Source organism: Monodelphis domestica, chromosome 3, assembly GCF_027887165.1.
Source record: "Monodelphis domestica isolate mMonDom1 chromosome 3, mMonDom1.pri, whole genome shotgun sequence".
NCBI lineage: Eukaryota > Metazoa > Chordata > Mammalia > Didelphimorphia > Didelphidae > Monodelphis > Monodelphis domestica.
Window position 1 is genome coordinate 261,346,285 of NC_077229.1, and position 25,281 is coordinate 261,371,565.

General features: G+C 32.9%; 1 protein-coding gene across 10 annotated transcripts in view; it reads right to left on the reverse strand.

Annotated features, from left to right (window-relative positions):
- Nucleotides 1-25,281, reverse strand: part of PTPRM (protein tyrosine phosphatase receptor type M) — a 1,053,679-nt gene that overhangs the window by 440,780 nt on the left and 587,618 nt on the right. For all 10 annotated transcript variants that reach the window (XM_056820784.1, XM_016432809.2, XM_056820785.1 and 7 more), the window contains exons 10-11: nt 22,639-22,840; nt 19,721-19,823 (exon numbers count right to left, since the gene is read on the reverse strand). In XM_056820784.1, coding sequence (XP_056676762.1) covers nt 19,721-19,823; nt 22,639-22,840 — 305 coding nt within the window. The remainder of the gene's footprint in view (nt 1-19,720; nt 19,824-22,638; nt 22,841-25,281) is intronic.

The following is a 25,281-nucleotide window of genomic DNA, read 5'->3' on the forward strand; positions in this document are numbered from 1 at the left end:
GCAAATACCTGTGGAAAGCACACATCTCCCTCAATGACTTGTTTTATATAAATGAGAGGATAATTGAAGACATTTCTTTCCATTCTCTCATTTATCAAGGTCTCTCTCCTATATGTCTTTAATATACATGTTTGAGAAGTTGAAATGTTATGATTTCTTTCCCTGAATTAAATGTTTTAAAATTGCAAACCAAAAGTAAACACCATGAGAGAGACTATCTCCTTATTTTGCATTCTAGCATTTCTTGCTGTTTTATGAGGTAATATTGTTTCTAATCTTCCACCCTTCTCCTGTGTAACATTTCACAAATTATTGTATATTCTAAAATGTTCTTACCTTGGTTGTCAAGTCTCTCTACTTGGCTAAGGTAGTTTGTAGATTCCTTTGACCTCCTCATTATAATGACTATTTTTCACTGGTAAAACTTCAGTAGGAAAGCATCCATTATCCACTTCTCCTTTTTATAATTAGTACTTTGAATAGACAAGGCTAGAGTTTTTAAAAGTTGAAAGCCATATTTTATCTATTTTTTCTGATTTGGTATTTATTTTGATCTTTGCTTCAAGAAATCTGGCACACAGAAAAGCAATTTGGAAATGATTCCACTGACCATTAGTGATTGTTTTCTGTTAAAATTTAGTTGATTTTCCATTGTCATACAAGGAAATAACAGTTTGAATGACATGAAGGGAGAGAATACATTACAAAATATGGTCTTGTCTAATAAAAAATTAATAGAAATTTATTTTCTCTCCTTCTTGCCTCCCTATTTTATAAGAAAAACAGAAAAATATACATTCTTGTAGTAAATATGCCTTGACAAAACAAACAAACAAACAAACAAACAACTATTCTCCTCTTTGGCTGTGTATAACCAAAAAGTTTTTAATTCATTTAATTAAATAAATATGTATTGAATTCTTCATTTCAAAACTGTTTTGTCCATATCAAAGAAAGTATATTTCATCAGATCTTCTGAAATCATGAACGATCATTGTTTTAAACATAGCTTTTGTAGATTTTAAAGTTATTTTTTTATTTAGTATTTTGTTATTATACAAATTATTCCCTTGGACCTGCTTATTTACTTTTTTATTATTTTATAAAATGTCTCAGTACTGTTCATTTCCATAATATTTGTGTTTTAGCATAAAATTGTTATTCTGGTTATATTTACTTAACTCCACAAACACTTCACATAAATTTTTCTGGATTTTAAAAAATCATCTATTTCCTCATTTCTTAAAACAAAATAATAATATGTATATTTATGTACTGCAACTTATTCAGTCATTCCTCAATTGTTGGTAATATTCATCATTTCCAGTTTTTTGTCACTACAAAAAGAGTTGCCATAAATATTATGTGCATGAAGGATCTTTTCTTCTTCCTTTCATCTTTTTTGCATATATGCATAACAGTAGTATAGCTGATTGAAAGGAAATGCATTGTTTAGTAACTTTGTGTATAATTCCAAATTGCTTCCCAGATGGTTCTACCAATTCCCAAATCTGTTATCAATGCTCCAAAGTGCCTGTTCTATCCATAGCCCATTCAATATTTATAATTTTCCTTTCTTGTCATCTTTGCAAATCAGATGACTATGACATGGAGTCTCAAAATTGTTTTAATTTTCATTTCACTAATTAATAGTCATTTGGAACTTTTTATTTTCATGTGGCTATAGATAGCCTGGATTTCTGCCCTTGAAAACTATCTGTTATATGCTTAGGTAATGTATCAATTAGATAATGGCTCTTTTATTAATCTGAATCCGTTTCTTACATATATTGGAAATGGAATATTTATCCTAGAAAGCTGGAAAGATTTTTCTCAGGCAGTTGTTCCCTTTTGATCTTGGCTTTATTAGCTTTGACAGCACAACAACTTTTAAAATTCAAATAAAGAAAACTCCATTTTATCTTTGTGACCTTTTCTATTCCTTTTATGGTCATGAGTTTTTCTCCCATTCCACGGATTTAATAGCTATTTATTTTCATGTTTCCCTAATCTATCTAAGAGATTGCCTTTTGTATTTAGCTCATAGTCACTTGGGATTTTTCTTTGTATCAACTGAGGTACTGGTCTAAATTCAGTTTCTTCCACACTACCATGCAATTTTCCTAGCAGTTTTTGTCAGTCAACATCTCTGTTTTTTAGCCAGTACAAAATTGTTTCCATAATCATTGCTTTATATAGTAGTTTGAGATCTGGAACTAACTTTCTTTCTGTTTTTCTCTTTCTCATATAAAGGAAAGCTCTTCAACTAAGCTGATCATAGGAGAGGATAATTTTGGTATTCAAGATGAAAGATAAGGGTCTAAAGAAAAGCCACTAAAGAAATGCTTCTCAAATTTAATTGATTTCTAGAGTAGGAGAGATCTAAAACTCAACTCTTAAGATATCTCTAGCAAGAAGATGAATAAACAAACAAAAAAGATCTTTATGACACAGGGATGACAGAGATGCAAAGAAAATTTTAAAATACCTTACCCAAAAGAACATGGAATTCTTCAAGGAAATGATGTGAGATATTTTAAAAGATGTTATAAAAGAAAGATTTTGAGGAAAAAAATAAGAAAAAGGATCAACAGCTTAATAGGAGAGGTCCAAAAGTTTGCTCTAGTAATAGTCTCTAAAAATGAAAATGGAATTGGCCAAATATAAATTAATTATTCTAGGAGAAAAAACAAATTCTAAAAAAAAAAGATTAATAAAATGGAGGAAAACATGAGGTGTTTTTAATTTTATTTCAAATTTTTATGATATTTTTTATGATATTTTATGATATTAAATTTGGTATGTGTTATATGTAACATAAATGTATAAGAAATAAATTTAAATTTATTTAAAAAAAAACAATGATCTGGAAACCTTTGGTTAAAGAGAGGCAACTCTAAAATCATGGGATTACATGAATTCCAACAACAACAAAAAAGGAAATTTGATGTTATGTTTTATGAAATCATGTTTTAAAATTATCCAGACATATTAAAAGATAATGTGAGAATGGAATCCACAGATCACCTCATGAAACACATGCATCCCCCAAATTCTGGGAAATGTCATTGCTGAAATCCCAAATTTTCAGAAACCTCCCAAAAAGCAGCTAGGAATAATTTAAATATTAAAGAAATAATAAATACCAAGATCACACAAAACTTGCCAGTTATTACTTTACAGAAGTAGAGAACATAGAATGAGATATTTTAGAATTCAAATGTAAAAAATCTACAATGAAGAACTTATTCAGAAAAATTGCATATAATTTAAAAAGGAAACGTATATATGTTCAAAGAAATAGAGGATTTTCAAACATTCCTCAAAAAATCTGGAAAAAAACTGTGGAATATAAATATGAAAGTCAAAAGAAAAATAAGATAGTAAGTTTTTAAGAAGGGATTTTATAAGAATAAATTGCTTACATTCTGATGGAGAGAATAGATGCTAAAAACATTCAAAGGGTAATAGAGGTAGAAAATTGAGAGAGAAAACCTTTACATAGTTTTGTTATATTTAAAAAAATATTGTAAGGATAAAGAGAAAAGGGGAAACATTTCATTAGGGAGAAAAGGAAGAAAATGTTGGGGTACTAGTGAGGACACATAATTAGGTTTGGTAAGTAGAAAATATAATAAGATATTGAAGGGGTCAAAGAAATAACCATCACTTCCACTCTCTTTTTATCTAAATTATTCAAAAGAGGGAAGAATATATGGAGTTTGTTGTGGACATATATTTAATTCATCAGGGATCCCAACAGGAACAGAAAGAAAAAGAAAGAATATAAGAGGGAGTACCTTTGGGGAAGACAATTATTCATATAGAAAGAAAACTTTAAGTTAAGAAAGAGGTACTGAAGTTGAAACTTAAACTGATAATGTCCCTAATGAATATAGGCTCAACAATTTCAGTTAAATATTATCAAAGAAGAGTAAAACAATATACCTGAATGATTGTACATTCTTACTTAGATGAATTTGTAAAAGGAATGTAGAGTTTGTCTAATATTAGTAAAACTGTAAATTTAATTAACCAAATAAATAACAACTAAAAACATCCTATGATTATATCAGTATATATAGGAAAAGGTTTTGAACAAAATATAATATTTATTTCAGTTAAAAAACAGAAAGAAGAAAAAATAACTTTTCCTTATGATAAAAAAAAAATACCTAAAATCAAGAACTCTTTCATTTGGTAACAAACTAGAAATTTTTCAGTAAACTCAGTGGTGAAACAAAGATATTCAGTAGCATTTCTGTTTGACATGGTACTAGAAATGCTAGCTAAAATATGACAAGAAAAAGAAAGTAGAGGAAGATCTAAAAGAAGCAGCAGAAGGAAGAAGAGAAAGAAGCCAAGAAAGGATTACTCAGAAGTAAAGAAGAAACAAAACTATCACTTTTTTTTTTGAAAATGATAACATACTAAAAGTGCCATAAAGAGTCAATTAATATTAATCAAAATGATTTATACCTTTAGGGAGATTATAGGAGATAAAGTAAATCCACAACATCCACAAGCTTCCTTGCTGAGTAGCACCTAGACACCAGAGCCAGGCCATCAGACATGTGACCGATTCCTTTATTGAGTCTTTCTGAGATTTACTGAGTCTAGGTCCCCCAGTTATTCACTTCACACAGTAATAAAGATAGACATAAATAATTTGGGAAAATACTAATTGCTCAGGCTAAGGATGGGGCAATATGTTAAAATAGACAATTTTACCTCATTTTCCGACTTTATTTATTTACCCAATTTTGTGGTAAGAGTAATTTCTTGATTAAAATCTTTTTATCCCAGTCCAACTTCCCTTCTACACATCACCCATGTACAACTTCCTTCAGAGCTCATTTCTCTAGCAGTTCTCCAGGGAAGCTTCTTTCCCCATTATTGGCCCCAGTTTCTGAGACAGATTCCTTGTCTAGAGATAACAAAATGTCCAAGATATGTAGGCTCTGAACCTTTTGGACCTGGTGGGTACCTGAGACTTCATGAGTCACTATACCCTTATGACTGATTACCAGATACATTTCCAGATGGAGAGCCCCTAGGTACCATTGTATTCTTGTGGCATATGCTTGTGCAAGGGCAAAGTAAACTTCCTTCTTTGTTAAATGTTTGTTGAATCATGAGGACATCCCTTCATCCCAACATCAAGCTAGAATTAAGAGGGACTTGACTTGAAAGCTGTACCAAAATACGTACCAATCAAACAACCAAAGAATTATTTTTAGAAATAGAAAAAAATTACAATGGCAGAGAGAGAAGGGGAAAATTTCTGCATCTCTATCAATAGTGGAGTGAGAATAAGCCTTGAATGGGTATTATCACAAATCAGGTCCTTGTAAGTTAAGAGTTTCTTATGTTTGCTGCCGGTATGCCATACTCCTGGATTCAAAGTTATTTGAGTGCAATATAAGTAGATTACCTAGGTTATTATTAGATATACTCTAACATAACAAACTATTGTAGTGTGTTTCTTAAATTTTAGTTTTATTTCATGAGTACAAAATGCATGTAAAAATGTTAATGTGTCATTTTATAAGGTTTTATATCATCAGTTATGCCAAAATATTTACTAAATTCTGCTTCAAGTTCTTAAACTATTTTAAGTGTGACCATGGAAGAAATGATATTTAAGATTTTAAAAAACTTAGTAGTGATTTCCCCTCATTCTCACTGTTAATGCCTTCTGTCATTTTGATCCCCTTGCCTCTGCAACATTTCTCTTTACTCTCTCATCAATGTAAGAATAGGTTCTATTCCCTCATTTAATGATCAAATAATTATTAAAAGTTATTAATTCTTACTATTTTCTCACTGTTGTGTCATTTTCAGAACAAATAAGATTTTTTACTGTTCAAAAGAATTAGGCAGAAATAGACAGTTTCATAGAATGTCTGCTGAAGACTAACTCATTATACTTGATTCTAATTAATGTTAATATATTATGGAAATTTTTAAAATTAGCAATAACTTTATCAACCATAAAACTAAATTCATTCACTAATAAGATAGAGATGTGACTACTCATTGTGTAATATAAAAAATGTGCTCTGGTGGAAAGTTTGAAATATCCTGTTCTCCATAGGAAATCCACGTTGCTTTTTGGTAACTACTAGAGTTTTTAACACCCTGTTTATCATAAGCTCTTTTTCTTTCTTTGATTCTTATCCTCTCTGCCTGACCATTGCTTCTCAGTCTTCTATGTTGGTTCATTATTCATATCACTTCCCCTAACTGAGGTTGAATTTTTAGATCTACCCTAGACCCTCTTTTTTTTTTCCACTGGAACTCTTTCCTGGGTAACCATTTTAGCTACAATGAATTTAATTATCATCTTTGTATAAATTATTTACAGATCTACACATCTAGTTTTAGTTTCCTAAGTTCCTTTCTCATACCACTTACTTCCTCTTTGATATTTCAAACTCAGTATATAAAAAACAGAACTTATTATAATATTTAATCCACAAATTTTTCTTCTGAATCTTCCTTTTTCCATAGAAAGTATTCTACTTTTTCAGTCATTGAAGTGTACATCCTTAGCATTATCCCTGAAGTTCCTTCACCACAAATATATTTATGCCCAAATCCTGACTTTTTAAAAATCTCTACAATAGTTCTCACATATAACTACTTCCCACTCTTTGCATAGGAATTATCTTAATTCAGGCTCTCATCATCAATCACGAAGACAATATTACCAGACAATAATCTTGTAATTGGTCTCCTTGATTCATCTCTCCTTACTACAATCAATTTTCCACCTAGCTGGCAAAGAGATTTTATCAAAACCATGGGTTTGGTCACATGATTAAACATAATATACACAAATAGCTAATAATTTCCTCTTGGATCAAATATAAATTCTTTTCTTTAAAATTTAAAGTCTTTCACAATCTTTTCTCCAACCTGCCTCATTATATATTATACCCTTTCTGACCTTTAAAGTACCCTCAGACTTGCTTCCCAGCAACTCAGTACACTATTCTTATTTGGCATCTCCATGTATTTGTTGTCTGGCCTTGAATGTCCTCCTTCCTTAACTCTACCACTTAAAAATCATTTTTCCCCTGAAATACTCACTTAAAGCACTATTTTCTATACTAAGGCTTTCCTTATGCCCCCAGCTTCTAATACCATTCCTTTCTAAGCTTATATGTATGTGCATTTATATATATATACAAATATATGTGTCTATATGAATATATAAAGTTATACATCCACATAATGTCTTCCCAAGAGAATATAACCTCTTTGATGGCAATGACCATTTCATTTTTGTCTTTGTAGACCACAGAACCTTTATACATTGCCTGGAACAGGGTAGGCACTATTGTGGTAGTAGTTGCTTGAAATTCATTTTCTAAGAGAATCACTGTCCTGACTAGTGCAGGAATTGAATTTAAGTGAGGCAGAGGTACACAAAGTCATTAGCCTCACTCCCCCTTCCAGAATCACCAAAGTCACATGGCAAGATGAAAGTGGGGACTGCTAGCTATGGCTCATGATACAGTGGATGATCATGGCATCTTTGATGAACTACATGCATATTTGTTGACTGAATCTCAGCTGACTATTGAATCCACACAAATTTAAGTTCTATTATTTATAAGATGTCTAAATTAAATAGGAAAAAGCAGTACTAATCAAATATTCCTATAGTTATTGAGAAAACTGAATTTCCATAGCTATTTGTGTATTTCTTTTTGTTCACCTTTTTTTTCTTCTTCTGGACAAATGGCTTTTAAGTGTTATTAGTCAACATAAAATAACTTGAAGGACACTAGTCCACATTTCCCACTATGGAGGCCATTCATTTATAATTCATAGCATCTATTTGTAATGATGCTCAAAGATTTTCATATATCTGCATTTCGTATTATAGTCATTTGTCCTTTCAATAAAACTATGATTTCTTCAAGCACAGACAAAAATAAAAGTGAGGAGAGCCTGGGTACTCAAAAGTATCACTGTTTTTCTGCAACAAGGGGTCAAAAATTATCTTCTCACAACTTCAAAAACACATTGTCAGCATTCTTTTTTGCAGGTATGTTTGCACATAATTTATCAGATAAAAGATTCACTCTACATTGAAAATTATATTCATTATCACAAGCCTAACCATTAGTTTTATTAGGCTTAGGATATTTAAAAAGGCAGTGCTTACATCAAAGGTAAGGAATATATAGTTTTTCTTATGCAAAATATTATTTACTCTACATGTGTGTGAGGAATGGAGGAACAAGTATAGTATGTAATAGGGAGGCAGCTTTCAGAAGATTTCTAAGAAAGAGGGATGATAATAGGCATTTAGAGTTTACTTCAAATTGAGCATTTTTAAACCCTAGCACAGGAAGCAGCTAGGTGACTTAGTGGATTGAAAACCAGTTCCAGAGATGGGAGGTCCTGGGTTCAAATTTGACTTCAGATACTTCCTAGCTATGTGACCTTGGGCAAGTCACTAAACCCCACCCTCCCATTGCCTATCACTATTTTTTTGCCTTGGAATCAATATACAGTATTGATTCTAAGATGGAAGGTAATTGCTTAAAAAAAATGAAAAAACCTAGTACACTAGAATTTTTGCATAATTTTTAGAGACCTGTTAGAAAACTTGTTTTGAATGTTTTATTTTTGAATGATTTATTAATATTTCACTGTCTGATACCAAACAATAACATCTTTGATTAAACAACACATTTATCATTTTTACCTAAATACACCAAGATGTTTCTGATTTTTTATTCTTTAAATCATGATTAATAATAAAAATTGATACTTTAAATTTATGAGGTACTATTTATCCAAAAGGAGCTTGGATAGCTAGATGCATTTTGTCTAATCTTGCTGCAGACATGGGAATAAACTGCTCAATTTTTTGAGTTACAAACTCATTTTGTCCACTTTTCCCAGTGCAACTAAATGGGAAATTAGCATTAATGTCCCTCCAAAAACAATTTATTCTTTTTCTCCTTGATAGTGTCAGGTCCATTATCTATCTCATAGACAGTATTTTATATATTGAAGATATAATTTTCAACCATCTAAAATGTAATGCTGGCAATTTCATTTGAACAATTAGGGCTGTAATTTATCTAGTAAAGGATTTTTACCAGGATATGCTGCTTCAATAAAATGGAATATTCTTTCCTTTAACATAGAATCTTAGAATTTTGATAGATTGAAAGAGTCTTAGAAAATAATACCTGTCAGAATTAAGGGATGAAAAGAATCTTCGAAATTATCAGGTCTACCACCACCATTTTACAAATAAGAAAATTGAGAACTAATGAAGTTAAAGTACTTATATAAGTTCATACAGAAAGTAATCTATCTCTCTGACTCAAAATCCCTTCATTTCATCAGGCTGCCTTTTCTAACTTATTTTCAGCTCAATCAACAAACATATTGCCAATAAATTATAATTGATGTTTTATAATGAATAATAATTCACATATCATAACATTAAAGTTTGCAAAATATATTACATAGATTATCTCATTTTATCCCCACAACAAGTCATAGAGATAGCTGCTATTATTCTTCCAGTTTTATAGAAATGTGGAGACTAAGGAAGAGGTCAAGTGACTTTCCCATGGTTACAAAACAAAAAAAGAATCTAAGGCTGGATTTGAACTTAGGTCTTCCTGACTTCAAATAAATCTCCATTTCTACTGAGTCACCTGGTGGCTTATAATGGGTTAAATATTGTGTACCATTAGGTATAAAATAACAAAAGTGAAACAGTGAATACCTGTCCTTAATAAGTTTATTTTTTATTAGAAGAGAAAATATACATATGTATAGGTATATGCAGAATCTATATAAAAAGAAGAAAAGGTAATTTTGGTAGCTAGGGCACTAGCAGCTTGAGGGATGAGTAAAGATTTCAAGGAAAGATGGTTTTTGAGCTAAATTTTAAAGGAGATCAAGAGACAGAAGGAGAAGATTCCAACCATGGGTAACTGGTAATTGAAAGTTATGTAGAAGAGAAATGGACTGTCTGTATTTTTAAGATATATGCAGTCTAAGTGGAAGGTAATTTTAGAGAGAAGGGGTTTTGTAGTGATGTAGGAAGGAGCATGGAGAAGACTCACTGGAAAAGGACTCACACAAAAGGTAGGATTTGAACTGAGTCTTAAAGAAAGCTAGGAGCCTTTATACATGGTCAATAAACATTTTTTTTTTAAAGGAAGAGTTGAAAGGAGTGTAATGTACAAAGAATAGCAAGGAGGCCAGTATAATTAGATCACAGAGTATGTGGAAGAGAGTTAAGCGTTTGAATCTTAGGGGACAGCTAGGTAGTAGTATTATGTGTATAATACTAGACCTGGATAAGCCTGAGTGCAAATTTGACTTCAGACACTTACTGAGTGATACAGGAGAAAAACAACATCTGTTTATCAGTTTTCTGATCTGCAAAATAGATATTAAAATAGTATTTACAGCCCAGATTGTTTTGAAGATACGAGATAAATGTGTTTTCTAAATATCAACTATTAATGTCAAATAAAAATAATTACAACTAATATTATTTATCATATTCATTACATATTGGTAATTCACAATCATACTAATGTTGGTTATTATTATCATCATTACTAAGACTTGAAAGGTAGAAAAGGTCTAGGTTGTGAAAGGCTTTACATGAAAAACAGAAGATTTTATATTTCATTCTGGGTGCAACTGGACTTCTTTAGGGGTGAAAGACTGTGAAAGACTCAAATTTTCCCTTTAGGAAAATAACTTTGGCAGCTGAATGTAAGATGAATAAGAGCGGATAATGACTTGAGTCAAGGAAATCAATTAGAAGGCAATGGCAAGAGAGGAGCTGAAAGATAAAGGGACCCAGCATCAGGGTGCTGCCGATGTCAGTGAAGAGAAAGAAATGCATATGAGAAGTTTGGATGTACAAGCAACAAGATTTGATAACAGTTTGGCTATGTGAGGGTGAGTTAGGAAAATGGAAATAGGAGTTGGAAAGCAAAGGGTAAGAAAAAGAACAAAAAGTATTCATCATTTACATGAACTTTGAACTTCATGAATGCAGAAGTGGAGTACTTTCAGGGGTTGATCAAATCAAGACCAAATCATCTCCCCCTTTAGACTGTGAGCTTCTTGAGGGTAGGAACTGTTGATGCTTTTTTTTTCACATTTCCAGCTCTTAAACATATAGTGCCTGGCATCTAAAATTTTTCTGTGAGATGTTCATTGACTTGAACTCATTGAAGGAAGAAAAACATCCTGGATGTTGACAGAAAATGGGCATGAGGATTCAGAAATAAATTTGGATAATGAGAACCTCAAAGGAAGAGATAATGCTTGGTAAATGTGGCAGAAGCAGAATTCTCTGTTGGTAAAAGAAGATTTTGAGCATGACCAGGTTCATGAGGGGTTATAAGTTAAAGTCCTGTCAATACCTAGGAAGGATGTCCAGAAATTTTGTGTCATTAGAAGGGAGCTGATATCAGAAAGTGTTTATAGAAGAAAGGAAAAGTTTTAAGAAAAAAATTAAATTGTTTATATTGTTATGCAGAGTAAAATCTTTCTACTAAGTTAAAGGAATTTGCATCAGATGATGCAACTAACCACACTTTTAATTAGACCATCACATCTTTAAATCTACTGTATCATTAAAATTATATTTTTGATGATACAGTGGATATAATTTTCCTCTGTTTTATGTTTTATAGCATATGCAATTTAGAATGATTAATCAATAACCTGCCCAGGTACAGGAATCCATAAGAGAACACTTAACTGCTCTCAGTCTTTACCCAGGTGAAGCAGGAGAAGGATATAAGCAGGCTGCAGTCAGTACTATAACATAAAGATTTCTCAAAAGCTCTTGTTGAAATCACGTTTTGTGTGACAAATATTATTTTGAAATATTAGAGAAACATGTCATTTAAAGGAATTCTGCTGTAACTTTTTCTGAAAATAACCACTCCTTAATTTATTTTCTGATTAAAACATTTTGTACACTATTTGGCTTGATTAAAATGAAGTATGCCGCTGCACATGATGGTAAGTGACTTGAGGATATTTCTAAAAATTTTCTCTCTCAGTGAAAGTGGCCTTGAACATCATAGTCCCCAATGTGCTATAAGAGAAGCAAACATGAACTAAAGAAAATAAAGATGAGAAGACTAGTTGAACTAGCCCTAGCATACACAGAGGAATTCTAAGCAAAAAGTGAAGTAACTTTGAGGGTGTCAAAGGAATATTTATTAAGATATCTGAAAGAGGAAATGATACTGCAAGATTGGAACAAAATCAAACATAGTGTTACTACTGAAAATAACAGAGGACTGAGAAGAAATACATTACTAGTGGGCCATATGTCTGTTCCCCTGGCTCCACAAAATCTTTATGAAAATAATCTGCATGAGCAGAAGAAATCCTTGACAAAAATATAAGGGGGCAGGTTGACTTCCACAAATAACATTGAACATAGATTATATATTTATATCCACAAATTTTATTGAAAACTACAAAGTATTAATAATTCCTTGGACTCGTATTCATTTTATTAAAATTCTAATGAACATCATCATTTGGCTCAGTAGTTAGTTCATGAGCATATAGTAAATGTTTACTACAGGACAGTCATTAGGCAGCATATTGGAGTCAAAGAAAGGCAAAAGTAAGGCTCTTACCTTCAAGGAGTTCACATTCTAAGAGTGAAGAAAATTTGAAAATAATTGTGTATATCCAAGATACATATAGTATAAATGGAATTTTTGCCAAAAGGAAGGCATTAGCATTAGCTCAAACTTAAAGAGACTCTGGGGTGCTTTTTGTTCAAGCCCTTAATTCTGTAGATCCAGATTCCTTGGGTTTAGGAAACAAAGGTGTGACATTTGTCTCTATAAAATCATTAAGATGTATAATACTGGAGGCTAAGAGGCTATTCCTAGTTTTCTCCTCCAAGCACAATAGATTAGGGAATTACAATAAAGAAGATTGGAAGATACACAATACCTCAACTTAAGTTGAAGAAATAGAGGACAGAGAAGTTTTGATTACTGAGGAAAGAGGGAGAAGAAAAGGTTAACATTGAAAATATGCAAGCCCTAGGTGGTCAGGATGATGGTGGGGTGATAGGTGGGTCAGAAAAAGGGACGGAATAAAAAGATGGAGTATATGAATTGTGCAATTATAGATGCCAAGACACATGGCAGAATGTGTGGAGAATTTGGAAGACTAGATGTCAAGAAAGGTGAGGAAAACACATACCACTTCATAATTTTTTTCAGTCTGGGTTTAGTAAAGAAAGAAAATAGAAGCTTATAAAGAGGATTCTAGAGAGCTAAGACATGGAATATTTCCCACTATAACTCCTAATAGGGATATGACATCTTAATGATCGTTCCCGGCAAAGCTTAAATAAAGACCTTAAAATTGAAATGCACTGTAACTTAAAAGATTACCTATCTCCAACCATTAAAAAAAAGCTCAATTCCAGGAGAAACCTAGCATGAATTCACGTGCACAGACACACAAAGATGTTGATGAGATAAATATGTATCCCTGTATATAAATCATTTTCTAAACCCCTTTCTCCAATATTACTTTTTAGTTATTTAAGTTATTAGAAGGTTGGAAACATGCATGTAAATAGTAATGTTGAATATTAATTAATTTACCTAGTGTGAAAGAGGAATTCAAAATTTGGGAGAGGAAACAAAAAAAGTGATTCTTTTTTTCTTGCCATAGCACAAACATAAGCAAACAAGCAGATGGATTGTGATCCTGATTGTGATCCTGATTGTGATCAAGATTATGATCCTGAACTACTTGCATTTATTTTTGCTTTGTTTCCTAAATGACCACTTCTCACCCCAACCATGGCCAAAATGTCACTCTAATAAGAGAAAATATTCAAAAGCAAAGGGCTTAATGAAGAAGAAGATGAGGATGATGTCCTGTTGCTAAGATCATTGAGTAGTTATTTTTTAGGAGGGGAATTAGTGTCCTCTGACACACTTCTGTTCTTCTGTCCAACCCCCTGAAGCCAGAGCATATGCACCAATGACTGACTAAGGATAAGAGCAGAGTTTCTGGTCACACACTGATTTTACAGTAAACCTAAATAGTTTATATGGAGTTTGAACTCAGAAAATTATAAACAATATCCTAAGACATTACACAAAGAAAATATAAATTATACTATCATTAGAATGAAATAATTGCCTTATTGTGTTCTCAGAGAAGCAGAAACCAATCCTTTACCAAAAAATGAGAAAAGAATACAAGCATAAGTCTGGTGTATATTAATAAAAGATATGCCCATAGAGGACTTCAAAGTTTCCCAAATTTTCTGTCTTATCTGCTACAAAATAAAAGTTATATTCATATTTATCTATACTTATGTAAATGTGCATACATATGTATTCTAGAGAGAGAGAGACTGATGGTATTCTATAGCACATGTTTTACATATTCTAGATTCTCTTATATGTATACACAAACAAAACATATATATATATATATCCTATATGAAAAACATATCTATAAATATATGGGTGTATGGAATAGCTCTATATATAGCTATATGAAATATGTTTGGAATAAATAACATTTTGTAGCAGTGGCTAATATTATATATATATGTGTAGAATGTATCTAAATATAATTTTCTTTATTTTGTGGATTGTTTGTGTCTTTACTAGTATATTTTCAAACTCAGAGAAAAAGGCAAGCCACTAGCGTGAACTTATATGAAGATATGAACAAAAAGTGCAAAGTATAGGTTGGCTTGGATTTATGTTAATCTTACTACTAGAGTGTACATTCACAAAGATTAAAGATGCATTGGAAAATATATATTTATATATATATATACATACACATATTTGTGTGTATATTTGCTTAGGAAGTCAAGCATATATGTGTGTGTGTGTGTGCATGTATATATGTAGAAAGAGAGGGAGACTATTTCAATTAACTAATAAAAAGTAATAAAGGAGAAAGATGAGAATGAGAAATATCACCCCTAAAAGTTCATTCAAATTACATTAAAAATATAACCACTTAGATATTAGTTCCTAAGCTGTATCACATTACTTAGCATAGTGCCTGGCACATAGATTCACAATGAATTCTTACTGAGTGATGTTGAAAAGAATGAAAGAAATTCTTGATTGGCATCTGATACTGTGGTCTGTGAAACATAGTGGGTAGCTAGGTGGCACAATGAATAGAGAGCAGGTCTAAAAGTCAGGAAGACGAGTTCAAATCCAGCCTTAGATCCTTCATAGTTGTGTGACCCAGAGCAAGTCATTTAACCTGTTTGCCCTTTCCTCCTCTGCAAAAAGATCTGGAGAAGGAAAGGACAAAACATGCCAGTACTTCACTCAGGAAACCCCAACTGGGGTCACAAAGACTTGAACATAACTGACACAATTCAACAACAAAACATGTTGTAGAATAGTACTACTACTCTGAAGAAATGCAGTTGTTTCAAAGCAATTATGGTGAGATAAACACACAATCACCTGAAGAACAAAAATGACAAATTATTCCCATATATTGTCTCTAGCTATAAACCATTAGTAGAGAAAATAGAAAGCACATTATTAATCAGGGAGATTGAGCTACACAGTAGATGAGATAAGCATTACAAGTATAATAAGCATGAGAAAGATTTTTTCCTTCTTGTTAATTTAACAAAAACACAACTTCTGCAAAACCTATCCTCTATTTTAAACAACACAAGCATGCCCCCAAATTCGCTAAATTGTACATGTATCATTTTGAAACAACAATAAAGGTGAGAAAGAGTTGCAAGATGATTTTAAATATGGAAAAGAAAAACAAAGTCTCTGCTATATAGAAAGATGAAAATTGAACCCCATCAGGGAGGTAAAAAATCCTGACCTCCCAAATATTTGAGTTAATGACTTGAATGTAGGAATTTGTGTTCCTCCCATCTATCTTAGGAATTAAATACTTTTAGGTGATAGAACTGATGTGTTGATCAATAAAAAGACAACAATCATTTACACCGTGAGTTAAGGGCAATTTCAAGAATCTGCATTAACCAAGCCAGGGTGACTAGAGGAGAATCGATCCACAGCTGCCTCACTTAGAGAAGAACATAAATGAGATATGGCCAAATTTTCAACACCAATGAATATAGATTAAAGAAAAAATAAAATCAATGAAAGCATGGGTTTTGGAAACTGTACAACCACAGTATCTTTGAAAACATAATACTAAGCACAATCTGGGCAAGTAAACAGATGCTCACTTTCATTTCTATTCTTTCTCCTATTTATCATATCCGCTTGGGGAGCACTTTCTTGTGTTTGATTACATGAGTGTTTTATAAATCTCCAGATGTGTTCATCTGTTTTTGTCTATTCTGTAGCTTTGTGTTTAAAATCCCTTTTACCACCCTAATCAGTGTTCTTATATCCCCAAAGAGCAAATGAATTCTTTGGATTTTTGAAATACTCCACTTAGCTTTAGGGTATTATGGCTCCAATTTCCAAACTAACCACTTCAATTAGATAGTCTATCCATTCACGAGATAATCAGTCTCATTATGGACCAACAGACAACTAATCCCCAAAGGAAGAACATACATTTTTTTAATAACAATAAAAATTTATGTGTGATAGGTGAGCCTAAAATAAGTTTACTATTAGTCATAACCTTGTGATATATGTTAAGAAAATTCATACAAATATGGAATATTTGTGTGAATATATATATATATATATATATATATATATATATATATAAAATCTAGATTATATTGCTTACTGTCTGTGAGAAGGGGACCATCAGAGGGAGAGAATCTGGAACTCAAAATATTAGAAAATGAATATTAAAATTGTTTTTACATGTAATTGGGGAAAACAGAATATTATTGAGCTTTAAACAAAAGAAAATTCAACAATCCTAATGGATAAGGGTTTCCCTTTTACTTAAGTCAGGAACCGAATACAATGTTTTATATAAATCAAGGACATGCTGCCTACTCTGGGAGGCAATGATTTTAATGATTATCTATAGTCAGTGATGACAATTTATCTCTTAAACTTAGACACAGCATGGAGTTTGATACTGTCTGACACTTGTCATAGGATGCTCTACATTTTGTCTTATGTGAATTTCTGTAAGGTCCAATAACTTTATTGGCAACTGAGATTGATCCTGTCATTTATTTCGCATAGGGAACTCCTAGATGAGGAAATTCCTTTGACCAATGAAGTTCATCACCTTCTCTATTCCCTTACTTGACTCAGTATTCATATATTCATATATTTTCCTTTATGTCTGTTTATTTACCTAGTGTAGGTATACATGCATGGGCATATATATGTTATTTAAACATATATACACTCAAAAATTCACCTTTGAAAGATGAACATAAAGAGAAATATTAAATTACTTAAACTTTAATATGTTCCAGTACCATATCATTACTCTGAAGTAATATAGTTGTTGAAAGCAATTATGGTATAAAAAACATATTACCATTTTTTTTCCAAAGAGAAAGGGCAAATCATTTCCCTAGTTAGTAATTCTCCATATGGACAAGGATCATGTCTTTTCTACAACTAACATCCTGCACCATCCTTTAGGAATTGTTGCTACCTAATAAACATTTACTTAATTTCCTGTAGAATTTGAAAATTCAGGAAAATGTTGATAGGAAAGGATGACTGATGGAGCAAGATCCAGGATGAAATAGGAGAGGACAGGGTCAACAGGTTAGGAACTTTCTCTTCTTGGATATTGAAGTCTTGTACAATTTGGAAGCAGAGAGTGTGAGTGAACTCTTAAACATTAATTTTATCATTACATATTTCAACAGAAGCATAACATGATTTTCCAGGAATCCTCATGGCATTCAACTTAACTTAGAAAAATTGGTTCAATGGTAGTAAAACCAGGGTTGTCCATTAATCTCCAATTTAGCAACTTAGTTTTGTATGAAGCAAAGGGGCTTTCTCTAGCTTCAAATCTTATGATCATATTATCTTATTTTTGTCCCATAGTTACAGATTGTAACTTGAGTCCTGGAAAACCAATAAAATCCATATTGGATCCAATCCTCTGTCAAAGGCAGTGTTTAATCAGCTAAATCCACACCACTAATAATGAAAGTAGACATTTTTGTGTCATTTTGCATATATTAGCTCCTTTGATTCTCACAACTACCAGTGATAGAGGTGGTATTATAAATCCCATTTTTTCATATTAAGAAAACTAAGACTCTGAAAGGATAAATGACTTGTTCATTGTCACAAAGCTAGTAAATGTAAGATTAGGAATTTAAACTCATCTCTGTCAACTGTAGGCCCAATACTCATTCATGTACACTTTTCTTCTAGAAAATCTCATGTTTATAATGACAATGATGATGATAATTTGTCCTACAACAAAAGGTCATATTTACAGTTTGAAATTGCTTTCACATTGGGCACAAATGGATAGTATGATGAAGCAAAAATGTTTTCCAAACATTTCCAGACATTTTATACAAATCTCCAACAATTTCACTATAATTCTGAAGCCTAGATTAGCTCAGATTCTCTGTGGCTTTATTGCCTCACTTTTTCTTTGTGTCAAACTGTGTTTTGGAGAAAATCACTCTTTCACAAATGTTTGATTTAAATGATAACTGGTGCTTTACTTCTACTCCCTGGAATTTCAACATGACCAGGTATTTTATGTAAAAAAGAGAGTAACCTAATTGGTCTGAGAGCCTGTGATATTGTTGGAGAAAAACACAGTATGACACTTTTACTTCTTTGTGATGGGATATAACCATGTATTAAAAATGAATAGAAATTATCAAAATCCTCAACAGCAATAATGACACAGAAAAATTTTTATAGCTCTTAATTCTGAGGGTAATTTTTTTCTTGAAGTAATGACACATATTAATTATCAAGAAAATTTTTCCTTGTAACTCAAAGGTAAAGAGTCTAAATTCCCTACTGAACAAGTACAAATTTCATTTCTACAGATTAATGAGAAGTGTCAAGTTCACATTTAGAACAATTCCACATTCCTCTGCTCCTTCCTATGAAAAACAATTTTCTTTAATTCTACTGCCTGTAAGATTTACATATAATCTTATGCCTGGATATAAAATACAAACCATCGTGGAATGAGGATTTATATCCATTACCATTGATACTAAAATAAAATTAAAAACCTCAAATCTGATCAGATATAGACTCCACAATCTTTTTCTTTCCAATATGCTGTCATGTATATTTTTACGACATGCACTTTTCACTCAATTAAAAAAATTAATTACCTCAGTAAAGGGGGATTGACTTAAACCTCTGAGGTAAACAAAAAAATGAGAGATTATTAAAAATAGATGGCTCAGAACAAACATGTAATTTGCCCTTGAACTCTGAACACTGCAGTCAAGCAATTACCTTCTGAAGTAAAGAAACCACCCACCCAACAAGGGCTGTGGCTTTGTTCCTTATCTTCAAAGAACAAGCCACTTGCATCTGGATCAAATCCTTTAAACAATAATTGAGCAGCCAACATCAAAGCACTTTCATTTTCCTTAGCTATTTAATTTAATTAGAGCTAATAAAGATATGGGTTTACAAGCTGGCTGCTGGGTAGAAAAAAATCCCTAAGAAACACAATCAAGAAATTAATGAATTGGATGTTAATTTCCATAAGACAACTGGCTTCTGCACCCAGACCCTCTGGTCCATACCTGACAGGAGCACCTCTGCTCTGGGCCGGCTTCAGCAAAACTGTCACAGTATTATCTGTTTGATTCAGAGGTGTCTCCAGTTCATACGCTGGCATCGAAGGTGCTGAAAATGGAAAAGAGAGAGAGAGAGAGAAACAGAGAGAGAGAGAGAGAGAGAGAGAGAGAGAGACAGAGACAGAGAGAGACAGAGAGAGAGACAGAGAGACAGAGGCAGACAGAGAGAGACAGAGAGAGATAGACAGAGACAGAGAGACAGAGACAGAGAGAGACAAAGAGAGACAGAGAGAGACAGAGAGAGAGACAGAGAGAGACAGAGACACAGAGAGAGACAGAGACAGAGACAGAGAGACAGAGGCAGAGACAGAGAGACACAGAGACAGAGAGACAGAGACAGAGACATAGAGAGAGACACACACAGAGACACAGAGAGACACAGAGAGACAGAGACAGAGACAGAGAGAGTGAGTAAGAGAGAGAGAGAGAGAGAGAGAGAGAGAGAGAGAGAGAGAGAGAGAGAGAGAGAGAAGACAGAGATTCATTATCTCTGATTTACTTGTCTGCAGATTTGGATTTTCCTGAACAGTTTATTTTTTAAGTCTTTCCATGACAAAGGTTATTTATAAAATACCCGATTTGTAGTGAATTAGAGGCCATCACCATGAAAAGACTTTCCATTTCCCCATTTTATACATCTAAAGAAAGCCTGGCAGAAGGCATAATGAGTAAAACCAGCCTTCCATCCTTCTTTCCTTCTTTCCTTCCTTCCTTCAATCCTTCCTTCCTTCCTTCCTTCCTTCCTTCCTTCCTTCCTTCCTTCCTTCCTTCCTTCCTTCCTTCCTTCCTTCCTTCCTTCCTTCCTTCATCTCTGTCTATCTCTCTCTCTCTTTCTCTCTCTCTTCTCTACTAACATCAGTGCAATGATCCAGGACAATTCTGAGGGACTTATGAGATAGAACACTGTCCTCACCCAGAGAAAGAAATGTGGGAGTAGAAACACAGAAGAAAAGAAAAACATGATTGATCACATGGTTCAATGGAGATATGACTGGGGGTTTTAAATCTAAATGATCATTCTTTTGCAAATATTAGTAACAGGGAAACAGGTTTGTAACAATGATGCTCTAGTGGAATTTCTCATTGGCTCCGGGAGAGGAGAAGGAAGAGGGGATGGAAAGAATATGAATCACATAACCATGGAAAAATATTCTAAATAAATTAATTTGAAAAAATGTGATAAGCTAGGAAAATGAGAATTTCAGTACACTTTTGCTATAAATAGTATTCCTCAGACTGTAGGTTCAGATGCCCACAGATTTCTTAGGGTGTTTGGAAGCTGTTGCTAAATCTGAGCTACTAAGGTTATTAACTAGGTAAGTTAATGTTTCCTTTTAGTCCTATTATGAACATGGGTGGGAAAACAAAAGGCCTTCAAAGAGCTAAAGTCCTTCTCAATCTTTTTGGTGGTGGCTTTCATATTCTTTAAAAAGGAGACTGATACTTTCATGTGAGCTCTTTCTGTCAAAATTCTGACTAAAGAGGCATGGAGAAAAGACTCATAGGATAAAACATCTAGTGAAAAGGATCAGTACAGTGTAAACTCCTTGAGAGTAGTGGATGTTTCATTTTGAGTTTTATAGCCTGGTTCCTAGGATGATGCTTGGCACATACTATTAATCATTGCTTCTTGATTGAATTTTGATCAATTTTGGAATTATTACTTTAAAATAGTTAATACAAAATCTTGTGTCTTATCTAGAAAAGCTATGGGCTTTCTTAATTCTATTGAATTCTTTAATGGTATTGCTGAGAGTTAGATGTTGAAGGCCATATTCTGTAAGTACCCCTTAGCTTATTTAATTCTTATTCTTTTCCCATAGCTCTGTCCTAATCACTTTGTATTAAATTTGCAATCACATTCAGATTCAGATTCAGAACTTCAATTTTTCAGCCTGCACCATCAGTTTATTCTTTGAATGACAAGTGATAAAAGAAAAAAAAACCTTCAACTTCACCCTCACCTAAACCTTCTGGAAATTTGGCAGTGTTCCTCAGTGTTTTCTTGCTATCAATTATCTATCAAAAAAGTTGAATATAACCAGAAATGATAAGTAAGAATAAAACAGAAAACATTATGTAGACTAAAAATATGGTATTATCTGATTATGATTTCCCTTTAAAATTAGAAATAGGAACCCAACTGACTAAAAGTTTTGAAAATTTTCAAGATTTCTTTGGAGAAATATACTTCATTCTGCTATGTATCTCACAGAGAAGATGACCAACTTAATTTCCCAAATACTAATGAAAAAAATCAGCACAAAACAACTTCCCACATAGTTATACATCTCTGTAAACATATTTAAAATGTCTTTCCACTGAAGGGAGTTTCAATTGAATTTCTAGAGCTAAAAAGTTAGAGATAATGTCAAAAGGCTATCAGTCTTCATCCTTCATCCTATGTGTTGGTTAGAGAAGGAATTACTCCGGTATTCTCTATATTCTATATGAGGAAACTTCATCCACATAACAGAAAGGCATTTCTGCTGAGTTCTCAATTGTCCATGGCTCTTTACCGAAATTTTCCAGCACTGTCTCTGTTCATTCAGAATTGTGTAAGGGATGAATGAACACTGAACAGAACCCTCTGTATCACTTCCAAAACTTTAACACTAAATGCTGAAATAGCAGCAAGCATTGTTGCACACTCTTCATTCATGTGTTTTCATAAATTATGAGTTACACAATTTTGAAAGGGTAATCTCAAAAGCTCCACCAATCTGACTATTGGACATCCAAAAATTCCAAACATTTCAAGATGTCATTTTCTAGCCTGCACTCTGAAAGAAGGCTGTTTACCTAGCTTCTAAAGAATGATACTGCTTCTGAGGAAGGACACAGTTATTCACTTTCAATAATACCTGATATTTTTGTGGTAAATTGATTTGTTGCTGGAGGTCCAAAGCCCTTGGCTGTGCTTGCTCGGATAGTAAAGGAGTATGTGGTCCCCGGATACAGTCCAAAAAAAAGGAAATGAGTTTCATTTCCCAGCTTTGAAACTCTTCCACTTTGATTGGATAAATCTATTTCTGGGTCAAAGGAACTGACTGCCTTGTAGGTGATCTGCAAAAGAATAAGAATGAGATAAAACATCTTGAGCAGATGGACAAAGATTGCATCTTTATCCAATAAACCCTTCTGATGTATGCATTGTCAGACATTTTACGAGAAACTATCCTACTCCCTTAGACTCTTCAAATCCTGAATCCAATGAAGGGACATAGGAACTCAGCCAAGACAGTTATGAGTTATTACTTTTATAGAGAGGAACTTGGGCCCAGATAGATTATGACATTAAAGGATGGGTTCAGACTTAAGCTAATACCTTGTAGTTGCTTGCCTGCAAAATGTCTAAATAATGCTACTGCTTGAACAAAAAAATACAATTAAACACATAAGAAATTTTGACTGATATGGTTGAAATTTCATTTTTAATCAATGTGGATATGATGAAATTCTGAACCATAGGAAATGGTCTTCTTTTGCTGGCAAAAGTGATTTTACATGTTCTGCCACAAAATAAGCCATAGCAGTTGTACTTGAAATGGAATCTCTAGTTCTCTTTGGCAATTGTCAGTATCAATCATGAATGTAGTTTCAACTTTTGACTGAAATGTGAACTCAGCCAAATGTATAGACACAAAGAAAATGCTCTATTAAATTTCTACTCTAATGCCTTACTGGTGTACAGAAGTAACCCTGGGTGGAATGCCATTTAGAGGTTCTGATGAGCTAGAGAGGCTCTTGACTATGAGTCCTTGTTCTATTATCTGAGGATTTTCCTAGCTCATCACTGAAAGGTCAGTGACTAAATGTTGACTTTTTTTGCTTTGGAAATTCATGTCATTAAGAAGTGCTGTGATGTGAATTAAGAGGCTATATATATATATATGTCACTAAACTTGGAATCAGTAAGATGTGAGTTCATATCTCCCCTCAGATACCTGAAAGATGGGAGTGGAGAGAATATCCACAGAGATGAAATAAATCGTTCAAAAATTGATGTGTGAAGAAAACATTGGAGTCTTTAAATGTTGTCCTGTCATATGCTACTCTTTTTTTTTTTAAAATGAAATCTCCAAATTGAGTTCATTACACTTTCCAAAGCAGGTACTTTCAGTGGTGATTGCTGACTTCCACTGGCTTTAATGACATAATTTCTAAATTAGGAACCGATTCAAAAGTTTTAAATTGCAAAACCAAGCACCTTCTTTTGCTCTTAAATTGGTAGACTCACTTGTAATTTATGTACATGAACACTAACACTGTTATTATACAAAGTGATAATTGACATTCTTTTTTCTCATGTTTATACCGTATCATTATAATTAAGAAGACCTCTGAAAGAATATTTAGATTGAAACAGCTAAGCTTTAGCAAGAAAATGTTTGCTGTATACTTTAATCACAGCCACACTTGACATGATCAAATTGGTAGAATATTCAGGATATTAACTCCTTAATGGATTTTACTCACAAAGTATTCTTTATTACACACTTAAATTGACCTGTAAAAATAAAGATAAGACATGATGGACTACTGCCTAGATGTCTATCCATAGACAACAAGATTACCCATGGAATATAGATCTAAGATTAAGGTAGGTACCTGAGGTTCAAATCTAGCTCTATACTATAGTCAACCTTAAAAAAAAAATCTTTGAGCCTACTGTCACTACCCATCTAACATTTTCGCCTTCCCTTCACCATCAAACTTCTTGAACTAGTAGTCTGTAAAAATAACTCCACTGACTCACATTAACTCCTTCTAATCTGGTTTCCAATACCATCACTCTACTCATACTATATTTCTGAAAGTCAACCATGATTTTCTAGGTGCTAAATCTTTCCTCTGTTCTACTTGATATATGCAATATTTAAGAAAGTGTTGGATTACCTTTCTTTTTTTTAATTTGTTCTCTTGGTTTCCATGATGTCACTAAATCCTATTTTTCTTTCTATTTCTATAATGATTTCACTTTTATCTTCACTATTTTATCTTTTTCTGCCCATTGAATAAGGCCCCTAACTAAGGCTTACTCCTAGGCCCTTTGCTCTTTTCAATTTTATTCATTTCTATGACATTGGTGACTTCTGCCTCTATTCTCTTCCATTCAACTTGCTTAATTCCATTGAGATTTTAGAAAACCCTTCTTCTAGCCTCCTGAACTCATTATCTTCTTCCCAACTCTTCCTTTCTTCCTAGTTTCCCTATTACAGTGGAATATATCGCCATCTTCCAAGTCCAAGTCACTCAGGCTCCCAACCTTGAAGTGTTACTCTCATATATTTCTTGTAATAGCAGAGAAATCTTGTCATTTCAACCTCTATTACATCTCTTGCATCCAGCCCTTTCTCTACTCCCATAGCTACCATCTTGGTTCCAGCCAACACCACCTCTTACTTGGACTATTGTAGTGAGTCTTAATTTGTCTTCCTAACTCAGGTCTCTCCCTATCCCAATCTATCTGCTACCCAGTTGTCAAAAGTTTTGTCTTCAGCACA